General features: G+C 44.2%; 1 protein-coding gene across 1 annotated transcript in view; it reads left to right on the top strand.

Annotated features, from left to right (window-relative positions):
• The window catches only part of CNTNAP2 (contactin associated protein 2), a 2,761,105-nt gene that overhangs the window by 2,204,570 nt on the left and 538,336 nt on the right, over nt 1–18,199 (top strand). Inside the window, exon 18 of the mRNA XM_085631546.1 lies at nt 14,096–14,332. Within this exon, the coding sequence (XP_085487672.1) occupies nt 14,096–14,332 (237 nt within the window). The remainder of the gene's footprint in view (nt 1–14,095; nt 14,333–18,199) is intronic.

The raw sequence follows: 18,199 nt of genomic DNA, 5'->3' as shown, positions 1-18,199 counted from the left end.
TCGGTGTGCCTAATTGGCCATCCTAGGCATGATGGGAGGGAGGAGCTGACCCATACACCTGAATAGGCTGTGTGCTGTCCTCACACAAAGGAATGCTTAATCCCCTGTAGTGAGTCTGGAACCATGGCAGGGACTCTGTGCACTTCAAAGGCCTCTCTGTGAAGTCTCTCCAACTTCAAAGGCACAACTGGGTGTAAGTACTGGACCTCTGACAACACCAACTCAGTACACTTCAGAACCTGTAGAATAATCTGCCAAGAAGTACTGCTGTGCTGCTGAAAGAACTGTCACTCTCCTTCACTCCTGCTCTGCTGACCTGCTGCCCTCTTACCTGGGAGCGAGAAGGACTGGACCTGCATTTCTCCACCACTTAAACCCAGAGTTGCTCCAAGGGCTTGTCTCCTTGCCTCTTGTTGGAAGTCTCAGGGACATCAAAGACTTCACTCCACTCATCAGCAGCACCTTGACTCTGCCATCTGAGTGTCTTTCCTGCCAAGTTGTGACAATCCAGTCCTGGCCCTTGTAAGTGGTTTAAAGTGCTGAAACTTCAAAAACCCACGCTTTGCATTCATTGTGTGACTCAAAATGGATGTATCGCCTTAGACGCTGACACATCACTGCTGCTGCAAGGACTGAAGACATCTCATCTCCAACTGTGTGACACCTAGGTCATGTCCTCCATGAACAGGCATACAGGGAACCAAGGATCGGTTTCGCCCTAGTTAGGTCTCTTCAGTCAGGTTCCAGCTGCACAGTGTTTGTGTTCAAGTGGGAGCAGGTCCAGCCCTTCAGGTCTCAAACAGCAGGTGCAACCCTTCTTCTGTTCTTCTGCATGTCCAGAAACTGTTCTGAGGCCAGTACCTTGGAGTGTCACATTCATGGTTGGCACTAGCTAGTGTGTGTGGGTGATTCCTGGCTCCTTCCTAAACAATGGGGTAAATGTTACCAGGGGAAACCCTACTCACATCTTCAGCAGATCCAATTTTCCCTATAACAAACAATCCCTTAGTGCACCGTACTCCAAAACTCTAAAATGGAGAAACCCTTTCACCCTTGTACATAGCTTATGTGCCTAGCAGATGTGTCCCCTGGGAAATTAGTAGCCCTTTGTTGTCACTCAAATGTGGCACAGGGGGCAGCTTCCCCCACCCCTTTGGGTTTGGAGCTAGCCTGGCTGGGAAAACAATAATTTGTCTTCTCCAGGACTTACATTACATTTACTTGTGAAAGAACATGCCCTTTACACATTAATGAAGTCCGTGTGTCCACCCTAGCTGGTTTTCCTGTACCACCCCTCACCTAGGTCATTGGTTTGCTCTGGGAGTAGTTTTCACTCATCAATAGAGTCAAGCACTGAGAGGGCAGATGCTAGCATGCTAATGCAATTTAGCCACCAGAAGATGCTGACAGTGAAAAGTTAACCTTCTAAGTTACTTATCATAAATGTTTGTTCAAAAACCTCACCACTAAATTGGATTTTAATACATATTAAAATAGTGTTTGGGCTGTTTTTCCAGCTTTTCCTAGACCCTAGAGAGCAGGATCAATATTTTAATCTGTACTCTAGCTTTTCTTGTGGGACAGCCAGAGCCTTCAACGATAAAAATAGCGTTCGAGGCTGTGTCACTGTAAAGCTATGTTAATGTAACAATTCTACATGCTCCCCCTTTAAATACCATGCACCCTACCTACATAGTAGTATCTTATTAATATTTAATAGGATGATTTCTCTCCTGCCATAAAGGGTATTTTGACAGGTCAGGTGGCAGGTTTCAACTCCAGCAATCAGGCTACAATGGCAAGCCTGAAACCATGTTTACCTTGTCAGAGTATGGAATGGATAAATAAGTGCTGCAATCCACGTGTGACATTTATATGTTCATGCCATGGGTGTATTTTCACACTGTCTACTACTGCCACATAGAAAAGTTAAATAATCCAATCCGAGATAGGTCAATGTCTACATATGTTAAAGGTCAGAGCACAAACACTGGGCACCGGTCAGAGGTGCCCTAGTATGCAGAGTCTAAAAAAACAGCAATTACATGCAGCAACAAATGGATGTGAACTTGAAAAATGGGGCATATTCTCACACCAATTATCTAGAAGGTGTGGTTTTAGGCAATTTAACAGAGCCTCCTATTTTGGCAGCAAATATACTTTTTGATATCCACTTGGTGGCACTGTGGGACTACCATCCTGAGTTTACTTCTCACTTTATTAAACCTTTATTTAAGGGGAACTTTCGAGACAACATTTTCAACTATGAAAACCACAGTTTTCTTGTAAAAGGTAGCTTGATTAGAACAATGCAACACAGTGTTCTGCAACTGTTTCAACAATTTGTGTTTACAGGAGGAAATGTGACTTTATTGGTTTCCAAGACGATTCTGTGCACCAAAGTTTCTCTCCCCTAAGAAGTTGCGTGTTTGTTAGGTGTATTGCTTACTTGGAAAAACACTGCATTAATGAGGAGTTTTACAAACTTGGACGTCTGTCCAGAATTAAATTTTAGTCTGTGTGAGATTAAACTCAATAGTGCACGTTGAGAACCAAAGTACTATATACGCGTTTTAGTATCTATAACTATGTTTGCTATTATTCATTTTAATTGATTTCGGCAAAATACGTTTCATGTCTCAGCAAATCCACATTGCCTTAAATGTCATTCTCTTTGAGCTGAGTGGAACACATTCCAGGAGAGCTTGTTCCATTGGTATGGCTCGTGTGTGCACCTTTTGCCATAGTTTTACTTGAGCAGATGGCGATTCTGAAGTGCGATGTTTTCTCTGTGGCACACGCAAGCAGCATGTTAATTCGAAACGTGCTTCACAGTGCCTTGATGTTTGCAATTAAAATGTGTTCTTTCCATAGACGCAAAAGTGCTCGAACAGTGTCCGTTCATGAAACATGATTCAACATGGAGTTCACTTTAAAAACAAGATGTAGGAAATGCAGAATTATCCATTTACAAACAGTGTTTTTGTTCCAGTGATTACAAAACATTCTGCTTCCCATATATTTATATACTTGCACTTGGTATTCGGATTGAGGTTTAAGGGGGCATATCAGCAACAACCGGTGATAATTATCGCTAAGCGCACTTAACGCTAGGATAATTATCGCGGGCTAGTTTGGATTTTTATCGCTGAGATAGCGTGCTATTAGCAACGGGGGGACGCTATACCGAACCTGAACCTTCGCCTTGCTTCCGCCGTGAGGGGAACGGCTTGCTGGGGCTCGCTGCCAAGGAAGAAACCATCGGGGCTATTGTGGTCCAAACGACGCCGTGAGGGGAACGGCCTACAAATCCCATCATCCTAGGCGGCCGCGCACGCTAGTGACGCTACGCGGCTGCCGCAGAACCGGCATAAAGCCTGCCAGGTGCCCCCGCAGCGCGGGACGCTATACCGAACCTGAACCTTCGCCTTGCTTCCGCCGTGAGGGGAACGGCTTGCTGGGGCTCGCTGCCAAGGAAGAAACCATCGGGGCTATTGTGGTCCAAACGCCGCCATGAGGGGAACGGCCTACAAATCCCATCATCCTAGGCGGCCGCGCACGCTAGTGACGCTACGCGGCTGCCGCAGAACCGGCATAAAGCCTGCCAGGTGCCCCCGCAGCGCCCGGGCGAAGCCCGGGCCAAGGGCGGGCCCGTTTGTGCCCGTTGGAGACCGTGTAAGGCCGGGCCGGGCCCTCCCTCGTCGAACCTCATCACAAGGTCTGTCACTGCTAAATACTATTCGATACTTGTAAGGTGTACGCTGACATTTTGTCTGAATTTAGCGGGCTGAGCCCCCCCAATGTACTATACTATTTTATAAATCGGATTTGGTGCTCAGAGTACTTGTTGGTCAATTGTGTCTGTATGCAAGGAGTTAATTAACCCCCCTGAATGATGTCTACTGCTCCAGTAACAGGCCGGAAGTCCCTTGTTGGTACACTTGACCAATTCTTGGTAAGAGCTTCTTCCATTTTGGACAGGGAAATTGACCTCACTCAGAAGCGCCTGTCGCTGGGTTCTCTTAATAACAAACGTTCCTCGCTGGGCTATTTGTCACAAATACGTTCTCCTGTTCGTACTATGGAATCAGGAGCTGACACCGGTGACGTATGCCTTGTGTTGGATGCCCCTGGAACTAACTCCCCCTGCAACGATTCACCAGTGTACTGTATCCCAGTTTCTGAGGGAGCTAATCTTAATACCAGATCCAAGAAGGGCTCCTCAAATCTAACACAAATCATTGGTGTGTCGGAAAGTGTAAAGACCAGGTCTGCCACGAACTCAAAGGCTAAAGTACCCATTTCAACAAGTAAAGAAAGCTCGAAAACTCTGAAACCCAAGAGAAAGCGGAATGAACCGCCAAATGCTGGACACATAGCGAAGTCTAGAAGAATCAGCCTTGGGGCCACACATGCGAACACTCCTGATCCAAAAGGAGTAACTTCAGCAAGTGGGATGGAGAGTGCACAAATGTTGCCTACCTTGACCCCGCCTAAGGATCTGCAAAACCCGGGCGAAGATTTCTGGGGGAAACTGGAGTCAATTTTCTTTAAAACTTGCCAACCGATTTATGATAGGTTGGATAGTATAGAAAATAGACTGACTTGCTTGGAGCTGATGTGTTCTTCATCACAGTCCCGGCAGAAATATGTCACCAACTGCCGGGGGTGCGATAAATCTACTGTGAATCCTCCAACCATTAATGTCCCAACTACTGACACTGCACCCATCCTTAACCCAACCATTGCTAAAATTAACCCGCCCGAAAAGGTAACTGGGAACACAATGCACATCCCCTATGGAGGCAACCCGGAGAGCGGGGGAAATCCACTAGCGATAACTACTAGTAGTCAGGTGACGAAAGAAGTAGATAGGGAAGGTAATAGCCTAGTAGCCACAAGGAAACACCCAAACATACACCTCCCCCCTGAGTCAAGTCCCTACGTGGTAATATTGGCAGGAGTTAAACCCCTGGGCTTACACACTAGGGAAGACTACAGGGATTTGAAGAATAAGTGTGTGTATTGGTTAAACCGCAACCGCCCCTTACCCCAGAATGTATCAACAGAAATTCTCTTTGTACGCCGAGTCAACTGGGTGGGCCCAAAAAAGAAAAATATAGAAGGAGATTGTGTAATTATCAACTTTAGAGAGCGAAGGGCAGTTGAGCATGTTTGTCATTGGCCGAACCCAAACCCCAGTTCTCCTATTCTCTCCCTGCATTTGTCCTTCTTTTATGGTAACCAACATCAGCCCAACATAGTAGATTCCGGCGACAGAGACACTGGTACATGGTCTAGGAATAACAGTTGCCAAAATGCACAGTCTGATGGTATTAGGTCCTCTGGCCTGGAAGATTGTGATTGACGATCAAACTCTTCTAGGCCGAGGAAACACCCACGCATTGTAGATGTAACTCATGTAGAAAAATGGTCAGCCAGTCCTATTCCAACTGAGGACGACAATGCTGGCACAGACATCATTAATAAAAAATTACCGGCCCTGTGCCAGCTGGTGGAAACATACCGGCTACCAATTGGGATTGGACTTATAGCCCCAATGAGTCCTGCTACAGCGACATCTGGTATGACTGGTAATGTCGAGGTCGATATTTCTACTAATGTGAGTACTAGTAGTACCAACAAATTGATTCCTCCAGCAAAGGATAGCTCTAGCCAAACCCAAAGGATCCCAAGACTCCATATGGAAGGACAGTTTGCAAATGGACAACTGTCAATAATGTCCTGGAATATAGCAGGCCTAGGCCAAAAAATAGTAGACCCTGATTGGCTGGGCTTCATATCAAAATTTGATTTGTGTCTCTTCCAAGAGACCTGGCTGATAGATCCCCTGTTTTGCAGTGGTTTTCTAAATTATAATATCCCAGCCCTAAAAAGAGGCAGAGGTCGTCCATCAGGAGGACTTACTATATGGATTAAACAAAACCTAGGATGTCGAGTCACTCAAAGTTCTGTCATTAGCGAAGACATCCTATCTGTAAAGATTGCTTCAAAGGGCGGGGTAAACCTCGATATTTTTAATGTCTATGCACGAGGCCAGCCAGGGGGGAAAAAGTCTCCGGTAGTACAACTACTGGAAGAATTAATTGAATCTTTGCCCTCAAACCACCTACCTATTATAGCAGGCGACTTTAATGCCTCATTTGAGCCCCTGGACCACGAAATATCCCAGCTTACTGCTGAAGAAGACGCAAGCTGGGGAATTCCATCCCTCGAAATTGCTCCGGTAAAAAGGTGGTCCGAGGCAGCAATCCAGCTAAGCGGATTATGTCTAGGGAGCCATCTGAGAGCAGTCAACGGAAGGAGCCCGTCTGACAAATGTGGCTCAAATACCTTTGATAACGGTCGCAGGGCAAGCAGAATTGATTATTTACTGATCCACGCTAAACTCTGGCCCTATTTTATAGATATGGAGGTAGTTCATAGAATCGAGAGTGACCACCACCCACTAGTCTCATCATTTAACTCATCTTTACTTGGCGCTATTGAAAAGCCTCAAACTACTCATGAGCCAGAGCACCACCTGTCTAACGATATGCGCCATTTAAAATGGGAACGGGTTGCTGATGACCCAGAGGTTGTACTAGCGATAAAAGAAGAAGTCGCTACTGCACTAGAAGAACCGGGATTATTGACTGAGGGTCAGGACTCCCACCAATGTATAGTGGAAATTCACGTTAGGCTTTTTGCGGGCCTACGGCAATATTTCCTCAAATCTGCCCCCAGAAGGAGTTCCAAGCCCCAAAGAAAAGCGGGCTGGTATAACGACAAGTGTAGGAAAGCCCGGGATGAACTAGGTAGTGCACTAAAACAGAAAGACCCAACTTCTGTAAGACTTGCCAGATCCATATATGGGAAAACTCTTAAAGAGGCAAAGGTAACTTGGGAAAACGACTTTTGGAAGGATCTCCTTGAGGCCTCAAAAAGCAAGAATAGTAAAGTTTTCTGGGACACATATAAATGGGATAGGGGTGGTATATCAGAGAAACCACAAAATAGCGTACCACAGAACGCCTGGTTAGAGCACTTTAAACCCCAATACGCCGCGCCCACTCAAAAAATCCCTGCTGACATCTTTCCTTATGTATTTTACAAAAAGGCCATATTTACACTGAAGGATGTGAATAGAGCACTAGATGGAGTTGTCCGGGGTAAGGCCCCCGGAATGGACGGCATCCCTGCTGACGTGTTTACTGACGATAGAAGCCTCTGGTCCATCTATATCTTGCGACTTGCAAATGCTATTGTCCAGGGAGCAGAAATTCCGCCCTCGTGGAAGGGCGCTGAAATTGTCCCTGTATTCAAAAAAGGAGACAAAACAATCCCAAGTAATTACAGACCAATCAGTTTGATTGACTCGGTCCAAAAGATCGTAGGCCGCATGCTTCTTTACTTAATCCAAACCTGGATGGATGACCATGACATTTTAAGTCCAATCCAGGCAGGGTTCCGCTCCCGGACGAGTACAATCGACCAAGTCTTCCGTTTTGTTAACCTATACTGGAAGACGGTGGTCTTGGGGAAGGGCGCCCTCTATGCGGTCTTTGTGGACCTAAAAGCTGCATTTGACTTGGTCCCAAGAAGCAAGCTTTGGCAGGTCCTGAAGGAATTGGGAATTGCACCCGAACTTCTCACCGTGATTATCCGCTTACATGAGGGAAACGTTGCCAGGGTGCGCTGGGGTGGTCCGGGCGAGGTGACTGTCGACTTCCCGGTTGACAGGGGAGTGAGACAGGGGTGCGTTCTGGCGCCAACCCTGTTCTCGCTCTTCGTCAACGGGGTGGCCGGTTGGCTCTCCCGGACCCCCACTGATGCGCCGATTTTGGCAGGAGTGCGTATCCCTATCCTCATGTTCGCGGATGACACGCTGATAATCTCTAAGACCCCTAGCGGTCTGCAGAAGGCTGTTGGGCTTTTTGAAGAATTCTGCATTGAGAGGGGCCTGGAGGTAAACACGGGGAAGACGAAGTTCATGTCCTTTAATGGATCAAAAACCTTTAGAGGGAAAATATACATGAACAAGCTTCCCTTGGAGGAAGTGTCATCATTTACATATCTAGGGATAACTTTGCAAAAAGATATGCGATGGGGTTGTCAACTAAATCGTGCTGGCTTACAACACAAACAAAAAGCAGGGGCACTTCTGGCTAGATTCAAAACTTCACTTACCAAACCAATCTCCCCAACTCTAGAAATTTATGGAACTAAGGTCCTGGGCTCATGCCTATATGGGGCTGAGCTCTGGGGCTTTAACAATCTGAATAATCTGAAAGTTCTAGAAAACACTTTCTTGCGTAAAGTCACAAACCTTCCTTCAAGTACGCCACTACGGCCGCTATTATTGGATTTGGGCAAGAAACCTCTGGAGCACCTGGCGAGGTTACGCCCAATACTATACTGGCGTCGTCTCTGGTGCACTGACGAACTAACCCATTATAGGAGTGGCTTTATGGACACTATAGAATCTGATAGGTCCCAAAAAATACCATGGCTGTTAGGAATAAAAACTACTCTGGGAAGTTTAGGCCTGATGGATCTTTGGAAAAACCCAGCAAACTCTGTTTTCCCATCTAAAGAAAATCTGAAAAATGTGTATTGGGAATGGGTATATAAGTTGGAATTTACCCAAGGCCTTTCTACCCATCTAACAGCCCGTTTTCTTGATTTAAAAGTTCTTCCCCATTTAGAGGATTATTGGGATATGATTGAAAAAACCTCCGATCGTAAGCTATATTTTCAGTTACGGGTGGGCACATTACCCACAGCAGAATTCACCTCTAGATGGGAGAAGCAAGGCAGTAAAAATGATAAGTGCTACAGATGTGCTGATTTATGTGAAAATGTCGGACATGTCTTATTTTTCTGTCCTATGTATGTGGTACCCCGTAAAAGATGGATACAACCAATGTGCAAGCTTCTGGGTACCAGAAGATATGCCATAGCTCTTCGCATTCTGTGCACTGATCCTACTCCCCCAATATGTATAGCAGTGGCCAAATTCCTAGGGTGGGCCTGGAGTATAAGATCAAAAGCTCTGAGGTTATCTGCCAGCTCCTTGCTTTTGAGTTAGCATTGATCTTGCAAATACACCACGGTGAAATATCTTGAAGCTGAGAGCTGGAGAGTTGGGGCGTGAATCTAACGTCTAGCTACCTTCTGTATATAACAATTCGACATGTATATCTTCTTAATTTTTATTTTTAATTCAAGCTCGTCGGCTATTCATAAATTTAATTGCAATTTTAACTTTTTTAGGTAATTTATGTGTATTTATATGTATTGTCTGTAAATGTGCTTTTATGACTTAATTGCCGAATAAAGCTAATTGATTGATTGATATATACGCGTTTTAGTATCTATAACTATGTTTGCTATTATTCATTTTAATTGATTTCGGCAAAATACGTTTCATGTCTCAGCAAATCCACATTGCCTTAAATGTCATTCTCTTTGAGCTGAGTGGAACACATTCCAGGAGAGCTTGTTCCATTGGTATGGCTCGTGTGCACCTTTTGCCATAGTTTTACTTGAGCAGATGGCGATTCTGAAGTGCGATGTTTTCTCTGTGGCACACGCAAGCAGCATGTTAATTCGAAACGTGCTTCACAGTGCCTTGATGTTTGCAATTAAAATGTGTTCTTTCCATAGACGCAAAAGTGCTCGAACAGTGTCCGTTCATGAAACATGATTCAACATGGAGTTCACTTTAAAAACAAGATGTAGGAAATGCAGAATTATCCATTTACAAACAGTGTTTTTGTTCCAGTGATTACAAAACATTCTGCTTCCCATATATTTATATACTTGCACTTGGTATTCGGATTGAGGTTTAAGGGGGCATATCAGCAACAACCGGTGATAATTATCGCTAAGCGCACTTAACGCTAGGATAATTATCGCGGGCTAGTTTGGATTTTTATCGCTGACATAGCGTGCTATTAGCAACGCTTATCTCAAAAGCTATAAAAATCCTCGCGCTAACTGCCTAACGTGAGATTATCGCTGGAAACCCAGCGATAATCTCACGCAATGTGGCGTTAGCTTGTTGATAGGGCCCCACAAACTTAGCCATGATATCCACCTTCCATAGGATATCATGGCTAAGTCAGTCCTGAAGCAGGCGTAAGGAAAGTAGCGATAACAGGGGTTATCGCTACTTTTCCTGCCGCTATGCTCCATTGCGTGGGGCTTGATGATAGGAGAAATGTTGCTTAGCGACATTTCTCCTGTCAGGTCAGGAACGCCCACTTTGCATCTCATTAGAGCGTTAGCGTGAGCTTGCTAATTAGGCGATAACATTATCGCCGCTTTTCAGCCAAAAACGGCCGCAAAAATCGCCTCGCCTTGCTGATATGCCGCTAAGCACTTTACCTGAATAAAATGGCTGTCATTTTACACACAAATACATGGGCATATCTATGCAGCTGCTAACAAAACAATACAAATAGCCTTCTTTGCCTGTCTAAATAACCTTGTGTGGTGCCATAATGGTCAAGTTTCTTTCAGCTAAATTTATTTGATGTAAAGTGGGTCAAAAGGAATGTGTTGTCATGTATTGTGAAATTATTGGGTTCGGTCAACAGGTACTCTGACAGCTTCTGCTATATTAGTAGATTGATGCCAGAGGCATAAACCTAGATGCAAAGCAGCAGCTACGGAGGAGGGGTGTATGAGTGGAGTGGATACAAGTACAAATATACTTTCATGTCAATCTTCGTGTTGCTTGATTTATCATGAGACTTTCATGGTGATGTACAAGGCTTTGGGCACAAAGAACCGGGTCATACGGTGACTTCTCACCAAGTAGAATTCGAGGGACAGATGAATGACGCATTTTATCGGTCGCAAATGGCCCCTCGGACTGTTTGTAACTGGTAAAATACATATTCAAATGTTCCAACCCTATTTTGTGAGTCGGTAACCTATTACCAATGGGCAAAACAGGATTTGCGAGTCGCTATTAGGAAGGGGTGTGCCAAGGTCGTCCCTTCCTACTAGCGAGTCACACTGGTATGTAGGAATGTTTTGCAACCGTGAATGTGGTCGCAAAACATTTGCAGTTTACCACCAATTCCAAATTGGTGGTAAGCCATTCGCAAGTGTGAAGGAGTCCTCAAATGGACCCCCTCTCGTTTGTGAGTGGGGGCTCCAAAAAAATTTTCAGAGCAGGCAGTGGCGGGACCAATCATAAGAAATAATGAAAAGAAAACGTTTATTTTTTATTTTTGAAAAGCACCCGATTTTTCTTTAAGAAAAATGGCCTGCATTTCAACAACAAACAAGCATTGGCATAGCCAATAGGTCTTGCCTTCGGGACCTTATAAGGGTTTAGTTATCCAGCACAATATCCTTGGTGCAACAACATCAACTGTTGCATGGCTAAACACTTATAAGGTCCCAAAGGCGAGACCTATTGGCTATGCCAATGCTTGTCTATTTCCTGTTTTGTTCTAAAATGATACAAAAGAGGGTGATAACACTTTTAGAAAAAGAAGTTGGAGGCACCTTAATGACGTGTGTAAGATAGAGGGTGCTTCTCACGTTGACGACACTGCTGGACCGAAAGGACCAGGCGCAATGCAATTTACATGAATTTAAGACTGTGAAATTTTATAACAAAAGATCCATCACAATTCAAAACCCCTGGTGGCCTATATCATTGTGGGGAATGTGAAAGATATGAGGACATTATTTCACGCCTTGAGAACCATCTCTTCAAACATCAGATTAGGGCCCTGGCAGATATCATTTTATTTATGATATTACACTGTGCTTTCACTAGAAGGAGATGGGACGGCTAAGGACACGTGGCAACAAGAAGCCTGCTGGAGAAATCATCAGACAATCTGTGCAGCGAACCCTAGCCAAGAGGGGAAGTAAGCCTCCGGTTCGAAATATTTCCCATAGTGCTTGTTCCTTTTGAAGTTGGCCAGGTCGGCCTGCAGCGCGAAGGCGGCCAGCAGGAAGTAGACCTCTTCACGGAGCACGCACTGGGACTGCAGCACTTGCTTCCTCAGGTGCCAGCAGGCGCGCAACACCCATTGGACTCGAAGGGCTTCAGCCGCCCCCCCCTCCATCGTGTGTGGCAGCCCGGGATGAGACAGCTTCCCGGGCAAACACACAGCCGCACCCAAGCACTTCACAGGTCTTTAAAAGACTATTTGCACGTTAATGAGGCCTTGCTGTTGTTTCACCCCTTCTAAGAGCCCCTGCAGCTCCACTCTGCATGTTGCTTAAAGATTCAGCCCCCCGCATTTTTTTCTTAGCCCCCCCCCCCCGAAATTTGGCTCTAGTTGCGCCTCTGGGTGCCTGTAATAATAGTATCTTGCTGTTCTGTCACTGGGAGGAGAAAAGAAAGGGAGTTAGCGTGGATCCTTCGACGAACAAAAGTGCTTTGTGATGGTGCAGCCAAGTAGTGAACGCTGTTTCAATTCTGCCCTTGTCAATGCATGTGCTCAGTTAAAAAGAACACACATCCGGTGTTTTCAAAGAAGCAAGCGGTCAACAATGTATGTGTGTTGGTAAATGTCTATGACGTGGTGCTGTCACACCCTCGCACAGCTGCCACTGCCCGTGCCATGTGTCACACCTCTACTCCATCCTGCTTTTAGCCAAAATATTCTGTATGCTTGTAATTGTAGGAGTGTTACGTACAACGGAGGGAAAACTGCAAGCTCCAGAATCCAATGCACTGTTGGAACAAAATAGGTGGAGGTGTCACACACGGCCTGGGTCCCCATGGTAGCTATTTACCGCAAGTGCAGTCTGTGTGCATTGATGGCAGTAATAGGCTCACACTGTTGTTATGAGGCAGCACGAGATTTGCAGAATCAGTATATAGGATGGGTGTTAACTTTAGATAAAGTGTATTCGATAGCTGTACAAGGCTACAGCTTAAAACAAACCAATCCTTACAGTTAGTATTAAATGTCAACAGGAAGTCGGAGCCAGCAGTAACTTAGTGCCCCAGGCACCCATATCGGGTTGCAATGCAGATGCATTTACTGTGCACGATTACTCTGTGATTTGCCTTGTGGGATACGTCAGTGCAAACAAACTGCAATCGGGAGAAACCGCAGAATCCTTGTCCCGTTAATATCAATCAGACAGGGATGCGGTTTGCAAATTGCTCTGAAATGCTGTGAATGTAGGCCAAGGACGGCAAAACCCCCAACCCTGCATTCTTAGCATGATAGAGAGCAGCCCCCGCCTCTCAGCCTGGCAGGGGCTGCAATGTTAAAACAAGTCGGTTGTTTGTGTAAACAGGAGTTGTGTGTGCGCGCATGCGCGCGAAAGTCGAATGTGAAAGAGATCAGGAATAGAACATTGGAAAGGCGAGCGAGGCGCGCGCACTTGTGCGCATAACAGCAAGCTGGTGGCCGCCTTTGGTAGCACTTTAAAAACCCGCTTTCTAAATGTCTCGCCAGACCAGCGCATGCGCTGGCTCTAGCAAGACCTAAAAACTGCTTTATTTAAAAAGCAGTCACTGGCATGGTGGTTTGCTGACCGCAGCAGGCGACCATTCCTATCATTGCCGTCCATTCCCAATGGGTCACAAATTGTGATCTGAATATTGATGAGGCAGATCCCTTGCGACCCATTTAGGCATCACAAACTGTTTCAGACACTGTTCTACATCAGGTTTTGAGACTCACAAATTGTGAGTCACTAAAAATCACAATTTGCGAGTCGAAAACCCTGATGGTCATACATCTAGCCCCTAGTCTTTTCAACGCATGACCTCCCGCAATCCATTAACGCGGATACTATACAGGGAATGTTGTGGCATTTGTGGCAAGAAGAGAAGCTTCAGATTATGAAGACAGTCGTATTTTATTTTCTATAACAACAGAGATAGTTTGAAAAATCATCCTTCTTTTCTTAAAACACAATAGATGCACTTATGACTGGACAGCCTGCAGTTTCAAATTTTAAGGGCCGGGAAGGAGGACCACTGTTTTTGGCGCTCTCTACCTAGTAAAGTTCATTTGATGAAATGTGTTTATCTTTCGATATGAAAAAGTAGAATGTAATTGTATCTGGAAAATCAATATCTTAATGTCTTCCTGTGAAGGTGCTGCAGGAGGTCAGAGGGGATTTCTCGGCTGTATTCGCTCATTGAGGATGAATGGTGCCACTCTGGACTTGGAAGTAAGAGCCAAGGCCACACCAGGAGTGAAAGCTGGCTGTTCCGGCCATTGCACAAGTTTTGGAATGTATTGTCGGAATGGAGGCTCGTGTGTGGAAAAGTACAATGGTTATTCCTGTGACTGCTCCAAGACAGCGTTTGAGGGTCCCTTCTGCACAAAAGGTAATAATGAATTTATACTTACCTATGTTGTCGTTTTAACTTTTCTCCTGCTGTCTCCTCAAATAATGAGAGAGATGCTTTTTAATATGGAAGAGACTGAGCATTCCATGCAGCTTTATTTCAGGTCATTGCACTGGAGTCCAATTGATGTGTAGGAGATAGGCTGGTCTTCTCATTGGACCAGGTATTATTAGTTTCAATGTGTGCTCTGATGAAGCATGATGCAGAGAAATCGATTTTCATCACTCGTGACCACTTTTTGCTGCCTTTAGTACCACTCGCGAGTGCAATTTTTCCAACTCATCAACTGTGTTCAATACCTATTTGTTTCTGCGGGGTTGAGTTAAATGATTGTGCAGGTCCCTACACCTTTGTGAATGGCATAAACATTCCTTTAAACCTGGAAAAGAACGCCAGGGGAATAAGTTGCCTATTTTCCAAAACGTATTTTTGGGAAAAAACTTCAGAACTGCCTGCCATTCTTAAACGGATGACTAAAAATGGTTTTAATTATAACCCCACAAAAATCAGAGAAGAAGTGGCCAGATGTATGAAGCAAGTCGGTAACCTATTACCGACTCACAAAATCGGGTTTGTGAGTCACTATTAGTAAGGTACATGTTAAGGGCATCCTTTCCTAGTAGCAAGTCACACTGGCATTTAAGAATGTTTAGCGCCTAGGAATGCGGTCATAAAACATTCACAGCTACCATCAACTACAAGTTGATTGTAACCCATTTGCAAACGGGAAGGGGTCCTCCCCTTTGTGAATGTGGGCAACAACATTTTTTAAGAGCAGTCAGTGGTCCCAAGGACCACTCCCCACTCTTAAAAAATGAAAAGGTAGTTTTTCATTTTTATTTTTGAAATGCATCCAGTTTTCCTTTAAGGAAAACAGGCTGCATTACAAAAATAAATTTCTTTATTTAAAAAGCAGTCACAGACATGGTGGTCTGCTGACCCAAGTAGGCCACCATCCCTGTGAGTGCTGGCCATTCCCAATAGGTAGCAAAGCCAGACCTACCTCATGAATATTATTGAGGTAGGTCTATTTGCAAGTCACTGGGAATCGCAAAATGTGTCTAAGACACATTTCTAACCCTGGGCGTAGTTCGCGTTGTAGCGCTACGCTTAGCTACGCGAAGTGCACTTCGCACTACGTGAGATACGCGTAGCACTACGTGAGCTGCGTAGTGCGCTGTTCCCGATGATTGCACAGTGCCGAATACTTGTCTGCACTGTGCAATCATTGAAAACGGCATCTTGCACAGTGCGAGCTGTTGTTTTCTGCCGCTCGAGTAGATTTTTACTCGAGCGGTAGCTTTCTCAACGTGGACTGGTAGTTTCTCATCGCGAGCGGTCGCGAGCATACGTGACCACTCGCAATGAGAAACCTGACCTCCCCGCGTTGAGAATCTCGCAGGGAGGTTTATTTTCCACGCTCGCGATCAGCAACTTGATGTTGCTGATTGCGAACGAGGAAAAAGTCTCACCGGGATGTCATTTTGCACTGTGCTACGTGCAATTCGCGTAGCGCGAAGTAGCACAAACTACGCAAATTTCACGAACGTAGTGTAGTTGTCTGCCCAGGGTTACACATTTGTACATGGGTGCTTGCAATTTCCTAATTGTGAATTGCAAAAATTTCCAATTATGAAATCTGAAAGTGACATTTTTCTACATCTTGCCCCAGGTACTATAGATATGATCCATTTTTGGCCTTCATTCCTGTCCCTGCCGGTAATTGCGATGGGGATACAGTAAGTCTCGTGTTTGTGTCTGATTTATAAATTCTTTTTAACAAAAGATAACTCAGTTTAGTTTGCTCACTTGGTTGGAAATCAACATAAATGGTAATTTCCAATTATTTCCAGTATTTTGTACAGGGGTGACATTAGTCTAAAATGCTTTATTTATTTTAAAGAATAGTTAAATTTGGTTTCACAAAAATTAAAGCCACTTACATTTCCATAAAATTCATATTACTTTTCGTGAGTAAAATAATAACCATGCAAAGATTAAACAACTTAATTAAGATTCAGCTCAGTGATCGTTCTGCATTTCCACTGATATGTCAAGTAAAAGCATAACAATTGTAAAATTGTTCACTCCATTTAAGCAGTTTCTCAGCCCTTCATCTTTCAATGTATTCAAGAAACTATTTGGGTGTTCAGTAGAGTGAATTTAAGTCGCATTGCATCCATATTACATTGTTATGTTAGTGGTTACATTTGGTGGGTTTTGTAGCTGGTGTTGAGCTGTCCGCCATACACATGAGACAAGTGGTGGTACACTGACCTCTCACTGATGTCAAATTGTGGACCTGAAACAGCTTGTGTCGATGGGGCATATGTATGTAAGTTTGGTTTTGCAATTCTCAAATAGCGAATTTTAGAAAATCGCTATTTGTGAATCGTAAAACGAGATGTATGTAGGATTTGCAAAATAATTAGCGAATCCTCCATATTCCTTAATTGCGAATCGCAAATAGAGATTCGCAATTAAGGAATTCCTTCCAATTCATTCATTTTGCCTAGGAGGCCCATAGGAATGAATGGGAAGACATTCTTAATTTGCGATTCGCAATTAGAGAAGCGCAAATTGAGAATGCAATTTCAAGGGTACCAGGGTGTCAAAAGCACACCCTGTTGCACTCCTGAAATATTTGTGTGTGCACATGTGGCGCACATACATGCCCTAAGGGCATGTATCTGCGCCACATGGCACTTTGAAAAATGCAAACAAGTGCATTTTTCAAAGAAATAGCAAATTACCATCAACTTGAAGTTGGTGGTAATTTGCGATTCCTTAACACCAAATTCCACTTTTTCTGTGCTTCTTACATTGCATTTAAGGAATCGCAATTTGCGATTCCTTAAATGCAATCGCAAAATAGGGAATCGCAAATTTTGCGATTCCTTATTTTGGAATGCTGTTTTTCTTTCATACATACCACTAAGCCCAATTGCGATCACAATTTGGAATCATACATATGGCCCATAGTTCGCCTAGTCATTCCTCCCCCTCCCCACTCAAAAATCCAAATATAGACCTGCTGATAAAAGAGTATTATAAATATCAAATGAATTGTACCTAGCCTCTGATTTTTCCTAATTAATTTTTAAGGAATCGAACTCCTGTTGTTTACCATAAAACATTCCTCTGCCCCTACTGTTGTACGCTCTCTGTGTTTAAGAGCTTTGGATCTTAAGTTCCTCAGTGGAGTGCAATAGCTACTGATTAATTTTTGTTTTTCCATTGAACCATCATGACGCCAATTTGCTTTGTCCACTAATGATCCCTGTTATAAGTCTTCCTTTGCCACGCTCAAGAGCCTGTCATCTGTGAATGGAGTACTGTGGATGAATTAAACATGTTTGAAAAGCCATTTTATAGCAGGGAGGCTCAATTCAACTTTAATTAGGTTGATGATGTGACTCTTTTGGAGGGCCAGCAGTTTTCATAATCTTATCTCCTCAAAATTATCCTGCAGCCATGTTACTGACACTTGAAATCAAATTGCACCGCATAGAGAAGCCCTGGTGTCACCTTTACCTTGCATGTTCAACCTCATATTCTGTGCATTTATTCATAGGAGCACACTGCAGCATACGTCGAAATGAATGTATGACGTTACAACGCATAAATTCGCAACGCAGCATTTTAAATATCGTTCGTTACAATTCAAGTTGTTACAACGACTTGCGCTGGAGGGCGCTGGACTTTGGAATAGTATGATTTACTATTCCAACTCCAGCCTACGTAACAGTAGGGAAGGTGTTGGAATAGTAATTGATACTATTCCTTAGTTTAGAGCGCCATCCAGTACAAGTCGTTGTAACGATATGCGTTGTAACGCCTGCGATG

Source organism: Triturus cristatus, chromosome 10, assembly GCF_964204655.1.
Source record: "Triturus cristatus chromosome 10, aTriCri1.1, whole genome shotgun sequence".
Classification (NCBI taxonomy): Eukaryota; Metazoa; Chordata; class Amphibia; order Caudata; family Salamandridae; genus Triturus; species Triturus cristatus.
This window is presented reverse-complemented; position numbering and strand designations above follow the sequence as displayed.